General features: G+C 60.9%; 1 protein-coding gene across 2 annotated transcripts; it reads left to right on the top strand.

Annotated features, from left to right (window-relative positions):
• Positions 1-6,427: 6,427 nt before the first annotated feature.
• On the top strand, positions 6,428-10,429 carry TSPAN33 (tetraspanin 33). 2 transcript variants are annotated; one of them, XM_086739928.1, is made up of 8 exons: positions 6,428-6,640; positions 8,538-8,595; positions 8,717-8,844; positions 8,973-9,011; positions 9,114-9,209; positions 9,434-9,562; positions 9,961-10,122; positions 10,317-10,429. In XM_086739928.1, the coding sequence occupies exons 1-8, from the start codon at positions 6,536-6,538 to the stop codon at positions 10,416-10,418; spliced, it is 819 nt and encodes a 272-aa protein (XP_086596054.1). In that variant the 5' UTR covers positions 6,428-6,535; the 3' UTR covers positions 10,419-10,429. The 2 variants fall into 2 exon arrangements, with proteins under 2 accessions (XP_086596054.1, XP_086596053.1); XM_086739927.1 differs by having other exon boundaries at positions 6,430-6,640; positions 8,937-9,011.
• The last annotated feature ends 1,871 nt before the right edge of the window (positions 10,430-12,300 follow it).

Raw genomic sequence — 12,300 nt, forward strand, 5'->3', positions numbered from 1 at the left:
TCGCCCCCGCTCCCCTCACCCCGTCCCGCTGCGCTCCCGTTATTCCCGCCGATCCCAGCGCCATCCCGCTCCCACCCGTGTTCCCAGGCCGCGGGGTCCCCTTGGCCCCCACGCCCCCCCGTCTCCCGTGGGATAACGGCGGCGGATTTGGGAAGTCGCGGCGGTCCGGTGGGCTTCCCGCGGACTGGAAGAGGGGAAACGGCCCCAGTTTTAAAAAGGAAAATGAGGAAAACCCGGGGGACTGCAGGGCGGGAGCCTCGCCTTCACGCCGGGTGGGATCGCGGAGCAGATCCTCCTGGAAACCACGCTACGGCCCGTGGAAACCACGCTACGGCCCGTGGAAACCACGCTACGGCCCGTGGAAACCACGCTGAGGCCCGTGGAAACCACGCTACGGCCCGTGGAAACCACGCTGAGGCCCATGGAAACCACGCTACGGCCCGTGGAAACCACGCTACGGCCCGTGGAAACCACGCTACGGCCTGTGGAAACCACGCTGAGGCCCGTGGAAACCACGCTGAGGCACATGGAGAGCAAGGAGGTGGTCGGTGGCAGCCAACGTGGCTTCACCAAGGGCAGATCGTGCTTGACCAACTTGGTGGCCTTCTACAACAACGTTACGGTGTTGGCGGCCAAGGGACGAGCAACCAACGTCATCTACCTGGACTTGGGCAAAGCTTTGGACACTGTCCCGCACAACATTCTTCTCCCTAAACTGGAAAGAGGTGGGTTGGATGGACGGACCACTCGGTGGATAAGGAGTTGGCTGGATGGCCATACTCAAAGAGTTTTTGGTCAACGGCTCGATGTCCAAGTGGAGACCGGTGACGAGTGGCGTCCCTCAGGGGTCCGTGTTGGGCCCGGCCCTGTTCAACATCTTTGTCAGGACGCGGACAGTGGGACGAACTGTCCCGGTTGATCATCCTGGTTCTCCTTCCAAACGCCGCTTTGGAGCACCACATGGAAGATGCTCAACAACCACCAGGAAGAGGAACATCTCGTTTGCGGGCGGTGGACAGCCGCACTGCCTCTTACCCGGGATGTCTTCCCTGGATCCTTGCTCCAAACTTATTCCTCATCCCCATCGCTTGTTTGGCAACGAGCCCGGAGTCAAAACCAACGCGGGCAACCAGCAGCACCAGATTTCTCCGGCGGGTGACACAGTTACGGGTTCCTTCACCGCCGTCGGACGCCGAATTTGGGTGGTCAGCAGAACCTGCCCCCAAAGCATCCTGGTATCCACCTCGTTAGGCGTAATTACTGCCCGGCACCCCAAATTACGGAGCGCAGCCTTCCGAAGCGTTCCGGAGCCTCGAGGCACGAACGCGGCCCCGGGCGGGGAAGAGGAGCCGCGGTAATTACACTGCGCGCTGCAATCACGCTCAATTTACGCGGGGTAGACAAAGACCGGCTCCTGACGGTCCTCACGGACCTCTGTTAACGACTCTCCAATTACATTCAGCCCTTAATGAAACTCAGTTGCTCTTCCAACCCACGGTGCTCACTTGGCCAACACCGTGACGACTCCAGGCAAAGCTGGTGGCCCACCATCTTGACCTGCTGGCCACGCTCCTCTTGATGCAGCCCAGGGCGCCGTTGGTTTCTGGGCCGCCAGCGCACGTTGCCGGCTCACGTTGAGCTTCTGGCCCACCAGCACCCCCAGTCCTTCTCCTCGGGGTTCCTCTCCATCCGTTCCCCGCCCGGCCGGGATTTGTGCCGGGATCGCCCCCACCCACGGGCAGGACCTTGCCCTCGGCCTGGTTGGACCCCGTGAGTTTCTCACGGACCCACCTCTCGACCTTGCCCAGGTCCCTCTGGTCGGCGTCCCCTCCCTCAAAATGGTGGTGACAGCTCAAAATTCAACCCAGAGCTAAGGAATTAATCACCGAAGTAATTAATCGCGAGTACCCGTGTTGCTTTATGAGGGGTAATTTGGAATAAATAGCAATTAATCGATCGTATCTTTAAAATATTAAAGCTATGTTTTATTTTCTGGTAGTAATTTTGTAGTAACTACTAATGCCCTCTCGCGTTACTCATCGCTAGTAATTTACGGTGATCCGTAATGAATTACAGGTTGCTAATGGTAATTAGTGATAGTAATTGCTAATAGTAATCTGCATCGTTATTAATAATCTCCATTATTGCTATTAATCTGCATTATTTCCACTAATATTACCACAAATAATTACTAATACTAACGTGTCTCATGCTGTAGTGGTCGTAGACAGCAACAATCACTAAGAGCAAGAGTAATTAACGGGAATTTTAATAAATAAATTAGCGGAAGCAAAGCCACTTGCGTCTGGTGGGACCCAGGAACCCGTGAGCTGAACCTCCGGCGATTTCGGGGCGGGCAAGAGCCCCCGCCCCCACCTGCTTTGGTGGGACCCCCCCCGGTGGAGACCTCGACCCCAGGTGACCGTCCAGGAGCCGATGTCCTGCACCCGCCCGCAGCTCTGCACCAAAAAAGTGTAAAAAATAACTCGTTACCCACCCAAAACGAGCGTCACTGATGGAGGTCCCAAGCAGGAGGTCTCCTGGACCCTCGCGGGGACGCCTGGCTGCCTCGGTGGGGGATGAGGATGAGGATGATGAGGAGGAGGAGGAGCGGTGGCCTTGGGTGACCTGAGGAGTCTCAGTTCCTGGGGGTCCCCGGGCAGGGATGGGGTGCGAGGGTCCCTCGGAGCGGCCGGTGGGGCGGGGGGTTGTGTCTGTCCCCATCCCAATCCTCGTCCCCACCCTCGGCATCACCCGCATCCCTGTCCCCGTCCCGGACCCCACCCCAATCTCCAGCCCATCCCACCCCATCCCGCTCCCACAGGAGACCGTGCCGTCACCCCCAGCCTGGTGGCACCGGGGCTGGGGAGAGCAGAGTGGCATTTCGGGGTCCCCTGTCCCCAGACACCCTGTCCCCTGCCCGGCTGCGGGATCTGGGGACCCTGGGTCCGTGTCCCCTTCCGGGGGGGGAGACATGGGCAGGGGGACAGGGTGGGGAGCGGGCAGGGAGGGGAGTGGGACACGGCCGCCGCAGGCAGGGGACGGGCAGAGGTGGCGGGGTCTGCCCTGGGGGCGGTGGCACGACTCCCTGTGGAGGAAGATGCGGTTGGGGGCCACCTCAACCGTGGGGACACGTCCATGGGGAGACACCCATGGGGACATGTCTGTGGGACTCATCCAGGGGGACATGTCCATGGGGACACGTCCATGAGGAGACACCCATGGGGACATGTCTGTGGGACTCATCCAGGGGGAGACACCCATGGGGAGATGTCCATGGGACTCATCCAAGGAGACACATACTTGGAGAGAAATCCATGGGAACACATCCAGAGGGACACGTCCATGGGGACATGTCTGTGGGACTCATCCGTGGGGAGACATCCATGGGGAGACATCCATGAAGACACACCCATGAAGACATGTCCATGGGGGCACATCCATGGGGTGACATCCATAGGGAGACATCCATGGGGACATGTCCATGGGGACCTGCCCGGTGGCATCGCAGAGCCACTTTCTGCCGTCATCACGGGACCCAGGGAGGATGGCGCCGGTGGGAGGTGACAAACGCCACCATCGCCAGGGAGGGCGTGTGGTTTGGTGGTGGGATCTCCCAGGGGTCCCTGTTAGGGCCTCCCATTGCTTGAACCAGTGGCCATGGAGAGCTCCTTACCTGGATGCGGAGTGGGTGACCTGGTGACACCCACTATGGCACACGGGACGGGGACGCTGGTGGCTCTCCCTTCCCTTTCCCGCCCGGCTGTCACAGGGCAGCTCCAGGAACACGCCTCACGTCCAGGCGGAGGCCGGGGGGGGGACGTGGGGATCTGGTGGGTCGGGGCATGGGTCTGGTGAGGGCACGTATGGATCTGGTGGGCCAATGAGTAGATCTGGTGGGTGGATGTACAGATCTGATGGGTCAATGCATAGATCTGGTGGGTGGACATACAGATCTGATGGGTCAACGCGTAGATCTGGTGGGTAGATGTACAGATCTGATGGGTCAACGCGTAGATCTGGTGGGTGGACGTACAGATCTGATGGGTCAACGCGTAGATCTGGTGGGTGGACGTACAGATCTGATGGGTCAACGCGTAGATCTCATGGGGGATGTACAGATCTGATGGGTCAATGCATAGATCTCATGGGGGATGTACAGATCTGATGGGTCAACGCGTAGATCTGGTGGGGGATGTACAGATCTGATGGGCCAATGCGTAGATCTGGTGGGTGGACGTACAGATCTGATGGGTCAACGCGTAGATCTGGTGGGTGGACATACAGATCTGATGGGTCAACGTGTAGATCTGGTGGGTGGACGTACAGATCTGATGGGCCAATGCGTAGATCTGGTGGGTGGACGTACAGATCTGATGGGTCAATGCGTAGATCTGGTGGGTGGACGTACAGATCTGATGGGTCAATGCGTAGATCTGGTGGGTGGATGTACAGATCTGATGGGTCAACGCGTAGATCTGGTGGGTGGACGTACAGATCTGATGGGTCAACGCGTAGAACTGGTGGGTGGACGTACAGATCTGATGGGTCAATGCGTAGATCTGGTGGGTGGACATACAGATCTGATGGGTCAATGCGTAGATCTGGTGGGTGGACGTACAGATCTGATGGGCCAATGTGGAGATCTCATGGGGGACGTACAGATCTGATGGGCCAATGCGTAGATCTGGTTGATGGATGTACAGATCTGATGAGTGGACAAGTAGATCTGATGGACAACATGTAGATCTGACGGGTGGACACTCAGATCGGACGGACGACATGCAGATCTGATGGGTAGACACGTAGATCTCCTGGGTGGACACGTAGATCCCATCGGTGGACGTACAGATTTGATGAACGGATCTGATGGACAACGCAGATCTGACGGGTGGACACGTAGATCTGATGGTTGGATGTACCGATTTCATAAGTGGACGCGTGGATCTGATGGATGACACGTAGATTTGATGGGTGGACACGTAGATCTGATGGACGACATCGGAGATCTGATGGACGACAATGGAGATCTGATGGACGACAATGGAGATCTGATGGGTGGACACGTAGATCTGATGGATGACAACGTAGATCTGATGGACGACAATGGAGATCTGATGGACGACAATGGAGATCTGATGGACGGATACGTAGATCTGATGGACGACAACGGAGATCTGATGGACGACAACGGAGATCTGATGGGTAGACACGTAGATCTGATGGATGACAACGTAGATCTGATGGGTGGACGTAGAGGTGCATCCACGGGCCAACGGAGGCACCTTCATCTCCATCGCTGCGGCAGAAGCATTTCCGTGAGGCCCAGGGAACGTTCAACCCCACCAAGTGAGCTCTCCAGACATCCACGGGCATCAACCGCCGTGTTTTTGGGGTTCTTCCAGAGGCACCCAAAGCAAAGTGGCACCCGTCACCGAGGTGGTGGCTCCTCGGTGACGCGGGCTGGGTGCCGTCGCCACCGCGGTGCCTCGGTGACCCAAAAAGCAAGAAGGGGATTTTCGGTTTCAGTTCCTCCACCCGAAGTTCTCGGCTGCCGGCGGGAAGAGCCGTGCTGGCGCGGCAGCCGCTCCCCGGGGCTTTCCAGTCCCGACGAACCCTGAAATTTTAGATAAATAATAATAAATTCAGCAAAAATACGAAATTTGAGGCTTAGATTCGGGTCGGGAAGGGACTTTTCGCTTCTTCGCGCCCCGGGCTGAGCCGATAATTAATGTAAACGAGGAGAACGAACGCAGCGTGGAGGGGAGCGTTGTGACGGAGGAAGGATCCATCCTCCTCCTCCTCGCCGCCGGCTTCGGGGGGGTCCCGCCGGACACCCAAAAATAAAGGCAAACCCGAAGAAATCCCCCGGAACGACTCATTTTTACGCCGTTTGCGGCGCGGAAAGGGGAACTGCGGCGTTTCGGGCTCTCGGTTCCCCGTGCCGGCGCGGTCGCCGGGGGTGCAGCGCTGGCACTGCCGGTTTTGGGGCGATTTCTGCGCATTTGGGGTCAGATATTTGGCAATCTCCAATATCCCCAGGTGGGATGAGGGCTGTCCCACGTCCCTGCTGTCCCCTCGTGTCCCTCCCACGGGCTGTCACCGAGGCGCAAATCAATTACGATTATAATTTAATTATATTTATAAACTATCATTATGAAATGCAACCAGCTGCCCCAGGGGCTGGGGGGGGGGGGTGTCTCCGGGGGACGGACAGCACGATTGGGGCGATTTGGGGGAAATTCGGGGCCGCGCGCCTGCAAACGCGGGTGCGCTGGCCCTTTAAGACGGGGAGGCGGCGCCACGAACAGGTGCGGCAGCGCCACACCGCGCGCCCGGGGGGGGGGGGGGGGCCGGGCTGAGTGATGGGGCGAGGCACCAATGGGAAGGTAGAGAGAGCCGGACGGACCAATGAGAAGGCGAGGGAGGGAGCGGGGCGGGACGCGGTCCGGCTGGGCTGCGGGGTCCGCGCCTCGGCTCGGCGCTCGCCGGGTCCGGTTCCGCCGGGTCCGGTTCCGCGGGGCTCGGCCGGGCCATGGCGAGGAGGGCGGCGGGGGGCGCCGGGCCCCCCGGGGAAGATTTCTCCTTCGTCAGCCCGCTGGTGAAGTACGTGCTCTTCTTCTTCAACCTGCTCTTCTGGGTGAGTGACGGGACCCCCAAACCCCTGAGACTCCCCCCCAAATCCCCCTCAAATCCCCAGGACCCTCCCCAAATCCTCGAGATCCTTCCCGATCTCCAAGATCCCCCCCCAAATCCTCGGGATCCCCCAATCCCCAGGACCCCCCCCAAATCCCCGAGATCCCCCCAAATCCCCAGGACCTCCCCCCAAATCCCTGAGACTCCCAAATGCCCAGGACCCCCCCCAAATCCCCGAGATCCCCCCAAATCCCCAGGACCCCCCCCAAATCCCCGAGATCCCCCCAAATCCCCAGGACCTCCCCCCAAATCCCTGAGACTCCCAAATCCCCGAGATCCCCCCAAATCCCTGAGACTCCCAGATGCCCAGGACCCCCCCCAAATCCCCAGGACCTCCCCCCAAATCCCCAGGAACCCCCCCAAATCCCTGAGACTCCCAAATGCCCAAGACTCCCCCCTCCCCAAAATCCCCACGATCCCTCCCGATCCCCAGGACCCCCCCCACCGAGTCCCTGAGACTCCCAAATCCCCAGGACCTCCCCCCAAATCCCTGAGACTCCCAAATGCCCAGGACCCCCCCCAAATCCCTGAGATCCCCCCAAATCCCCAGGATTCTCCCCCCAAATCCCTGAGACTCCCAAATGCCCAGGACCCCCCCCAAATCCCTGAGACTCCCAAATCCCCGAGATCCCCCCAAATCCCCAGGACCTCCCCCCAAATCCCTGAGACTCCCAAATCCCCAGGACCCCCCCAAATCCCTGAGATCCCCCAAATCCCAGGACCTCCCCCCAAATCCCTGAGACTCCCAAATGCCCAGGACCCCCCCCAAATCCCTGAGACTCCCAAATCCCCAGGACCCCCCCCAAATCCCTGAGACTCCCAAATCCCCAGGACCCCCCACGCCCCCACTCCCTGAGATCCCCCCAAATCCCCAGGACCTCCCCCCAAATCCCTGAGACTCCCAAATCCCCAGGACCCCCCACGCCCCCACTCCCCGAAATCCCCCAGAATCGCCAGGACCCCCCCAAATCCCCAAAACTCCCCTCCCAAATCCCCAGGATTCTCCCCCCAAATCCCGAGGACCCCCCGATCCCCGGGACCCCCCCACTCCAGGCCCTGTCCCTATCCCAGGACCTCCCCCCCGCCCCCCATGACAATTTTTTAGGGGTCCCCCTTCCTCATGGTGTCGCCCGTGGGTGGCTGCCCCCCCAAACCTCCTCCGTTCCCCCCCAAATTGGGGTGGGGGGGCACACCCTCGGGGCCACCTGGCGTGGGGAAGCCGCGGGGTTTCCGCGGTTCGGGGCGTTTTTGTTTAAATATTTCGGGGGCATTTTTCTTTTTGGGGGATTTTTGTTTTTTAATGCTTTGGGAGAAATTTTTATGTTTTGGGGTTTTTAATTCCCTTTTGGTGAAGGTTTTTTTTTATATTTTGGGGTTTTTATTATGTTTTATTTTTTTATGTTTTGGGTTTTTAATTATATTTTGGTGGCAGTTATTTTTTTGGTTTTGGTATTTTTTTTTTTTTAATACTTTGCGTTTTTTTTTTACATCTTGAGGGTTTTTTACAGTTTGGGGGGGTTATGCTTTGGTGGTTTTTTAATCTTTTTAGGGGATTTTGGGGTTTTTTTTTTTTTTCTGACGATCACGATTTTTCAGAGGGCTGCTTCCGTATTTTGAAATCCCATTTTTTGAGGAAGCTTCTCGCTTCCGACAAACCGCGTCCCCACCCCCGGGACCGTTCCCCCTTGGCCCTGTCCCACCGCCGACGCCGAAATGGGGGGCGAGGAGGGGAAACTGAGGCAGCGGCTCCACAGGGGAGGGCTGCAGGCGGGACCCCCGGAGCGGGAGGGCGGTGGTACCTTTGGGGGGGGGTCTCAGAAGCCCCCCGTCCCGCTGCGCAGATGATCTCCATGGTGATGGTGGCGGTGGGGGTCTACGCCCGGCTGCTGAAGCACGCAGGTGAGGCCGGGGCGGGGGGGCTCGGGGATCGCCGGTGCCGCCGGGATCCCGAGATGAGGTGGGGTGCTCCGGCCGGATTTCGGGGGGGGGGGGGGCTGCGGGTGACGCGTTGCCGCGGCAGAGGCGGCGCTGGCCTGCCTGGCGGTGGACCCCGCCGTCCTGCTCGTCGTGGTGGGCGTCCTCACCTTCCTCATCACCTTCTGCGGCTGCGTGGGCTCCTTGCGGGAGAACATCTGCCTGCTGCAGACGGTGAGTCCCGGGGTGGGGGGACACCGCCCCCGCCGCATTTCGGCGTCCCCGCCGCCGTCGCCTCACCGCCCTCGCGCTCCTCTCGCCCGCAGTTCTCCGCCTGCCTCACCGTCGTCTTCCTCCTGCAGCTGGCGGCCGGCGTGCTGGGTTTCGTCTTCTCCGATAAGGTACGGCCGAAACGGGGCGCAGGGGGGTGCCGGACGGCCCCGAGCTCGTCGGGCGACGTCCTTGCTCGGTGTGTGTGTCCCCCCCGCCCCGCCCCGTCGCAGGCGCGCGGGAAGGTGAGCGAGATCATCAACGGCGCCATCGTGCACTACCGGGATGACCTGGACCTGCAGAACCTCATCGATTTCGGGCAGAAGGAGGTGCGGGCTGGAACGGGACGGGACGGGACGGGACGTCCTCGAGGAACGGGGACGGTGGTGGGTCAGGCTTCAATCCGCGGGGGACGCCGGATGCGGTGACGCCCCGGTTGGGGAGACCTGGATGAGAAGGGAAAGGGAGGAGGGAGGAGAAAAAAAAAAAATAATAAAAGACAACAAACCCCCCCAAAAACCCCCGGTGAGCGCCCCGCGCCCCCTCCCCGCAGTTCAGCTGCTGCGGAGGGGTCTCCTACAAGGACTGGTCCCAGAACATGTACTTCAACTGCACGGCCGCCAACCCCAGCCGGGAGCGCTGCTCCGTGCCCTTCTCCTGCTGCCTGCGGCACGCCGGCGAGGTGAGGACGCCGGCTTCGGGGCGCCCAGGGTGGTTTTGGGGGACCCCTGCTCTGCACCTCTCTTCTCCAGGCTGAGAAGAACCCAATCCCCACCCCACCCTTCCTCCTCCTCCCCAGGAGAGGGAACCCCACCACCCCCAGCGTACGGGACCCCGCAGCACCCAGTGGGTTTGGGGGTGTTTGGGTGAATTCCCCCTGCGTGGAGGGGGGGGTGGGGCTCTGTGGGGGCAGGGACCCTGCCCACGCTGCCCCCCACCCCAGGTGGTGTCCGTTTTGGGAGCTGGGGACACCAAGGGTGGAAGGGGACCCAGGGCCAGAGCTCCCAGTTGCCCTATGGGACCCCCCCCACCTCCATCTGGGTGCGTTTTCTGTGTGTGTGTCCCCCCCCGCGCCCCCAGGCCGTCATCAACACCATGTGTGGCCACGGGATGCAGGCCATGGGCTACCTGGAGGCCAGCGCCTTCATCTACACCAACGGCTGCATCGACAAGTTGGTCAACTGGATCCACAGCAACCTCTTCCTGCTGGGGGGCGTCGCTCTGGGGCTGGCGGTCCCACAGGTACCTGGGGGTGGGGCGGGGGGGGGCCCCGGCAGGGAGACGGGACCGTCCCGCAGCTCCGCTCCGCTCCGCTCGCCGTCCCGTTTGGGAGCCGCCCGAACGCCGGGTCTGACGGCGAAACGCAGATTTGGGGCGGGAGCGGGGCGAAAGCCGGGCCCCGCGTTCTTCAGCGCCTTCCTCTTCCTCTCCCGCAGCTGGTGGGCATCCTGCTGGCTCAGATCCTCGTCAACCAGATCAGAGACCAGGTCAAGCTGCAGCTCTACAACCAGCAGCACCGCGCAGACCCCTGGTACTGAGCCCCGGCGCGGCCGGCCCCGCGGCGCGACGCGGCGCTGGCTCCTCGGGACCCCGACGGCGATTTTTCCCAAACCCCGGATCCGCAGGAAGAGCTGAAGGGGCTTTGGCGGAGAAGAGGGAGGTCGGAGCGGGCTGCGGACACCCGGATCCGCGCGCGGTGGCCGCAGAGGGACGCGCGGGGACGCCGTGGCTTTGAGGGCAGGTGCCGCGTTCGCCGCACCGTGCCGCGTTTCGGGGGGCTGGACCGGCCCCGGTGAACGGCTGCGCGTCCGTCCTCGGAGACTGAGGAGTCACCCGGGAAGCAGGTTTGCTCTTGGATGCGCTTCCCATCTCCGTCCGTCCTCCCGACGCGCGCGCCCGGCCGCCTTCGCCCGTGAAGGGTGACAAATTGGGGACGTCCGCCCTGTCGCTGGGCGCCGCGCGCCCCGCCGGTTCCGTCCCGGTGCCACCGGGAGCGGGAGCCCCGCGCGTCCGCTCTGGAAGGAGGAGGAAGGGCGCCGAGGACGGGCACAGCCCCGCGTCCCCTCTCGTGCCGGGCCGCGGCGTTTCCTTTTGCTTTCACGGAGAATAAAGCGAGAGGAGGCCGGAGCCCCGCGATCTCCGCCGCGCCGAGCCCGGTGGGGGCCCCGCTCGATCAGCGGGGCGGGGGACAACGCCGCGGTTCGGTGGGGACATGGTCGGGCCAGCCCCTTCCCGTGCAGTGCCACCGTCATCTCAACAGCGCTGCGCTGCTGGGGGCCGGCTGCGGGAGAAAAACAAACGTTAATGCCCCCAAAAAAAGGGGGGAGAGAAGGGGGCGAGGGGTAGCACAGCCAGCTAGTAGACAGCAGAGAATCCCCCAGCTTGGGGAGGTGTTTGCTGCCTTGCTGATTCCCGGAATTCCCCCCCCTTTCCTGCCCTGGGGAAGAGCTGCAAAACTTTGGGGTGCAAAGCCGTGAGCTGGAGGGGCTGCCGCTGCCCCCCGGCACCGCGGGCCCCGGCCTCGCTGCCGCTTTTCGGAGCGGTCGCAAACTGGGGGTGGAGTTTTAGGGAATTTTTTTTTGGCTTTTTTAATTTTTTTTTTTTTTTTCTCCTCAGGCTGGGTGGTCCCGCCGCACCGCCCCGCCGCAGAGGGAGTCGGGATGCGGCCCAGCGCCCGGCTCTTTGTGTGCGGCCGGGAGGCTCCGAGGCTCAACCGGGCCCCTCTGCCGCCTCCCTGCCCCGATTTTGTCCCCTCTGTGTCCCCCCCACGGCTTTTGGCCAGGGGGGCACGGGGTTCTCGTGGACCGAGGTGGCCCCATCCTGCCCCAGCGTTAGCCAAGGACCAGCTCCCGGCTGCCCCCGGTCCCCTCCGGCATCACCGGCTGGGTGCTGTGGGAAAACTGCCCCAAAACTCTCCCCTCTGTGCCCCAAAGGATGACTTTTCCCCCTCAAAAAAAAAAGATTTATCCGTCCAAAAGAGCAACTTCTGAAAAAGTACCCCCCCAAAGAACTTCTCTCCCCAAAAAGCAGTTTCTCTTTCCCCAAAAAGCAACCTCGCCCCTTCAAAATGTGACTCCTCGCCCAAAAAAAACGAAGTTTTTCCCCTCAAAAGTGATGAAGAACGACACTTCCCCCTAAAAAGTGACTTCTCCCACCCAAAAGTTACTTGTCTCCCTAAAACTTCTCCTCAAAAGAGCTATGTCTCCCCTAAAAAGCAAGGTCTCTCCCAAGAGTGGCTTCTCCCCTCAAAAGTGACTTGTCACCAAAAAGTCACTTTTGCTCCCCCAAAAAAGTGACTCCTCTTCCCAAAAAGCAACTTTTCTCTTCCCTGAAGTAATTCTTGTCCTCAAAAAGCAGCTTTTCTCCCCCTAAAAGCGACTCATCCCCAAAAAGGGAGTTCTTCTCCCCAAAAGTGACTTC

The sequence above is a fragment of the Chlamydotis macqueenii genome, chromosome 1, assembly GCF_036417535.1.
Source record: "Chlamydotis macqueenii isolate bChlMac1 chromosome 1, bChlMac1.mat, whole genome shotgun sequence".
Taxonomy (NCBI): domain Eukaryota; kingdom Metazoa; phylum Chordata; class Aves; order Otidiformes; family Otididae; genus Chlamydotis; species Chlamydotis macqueenii.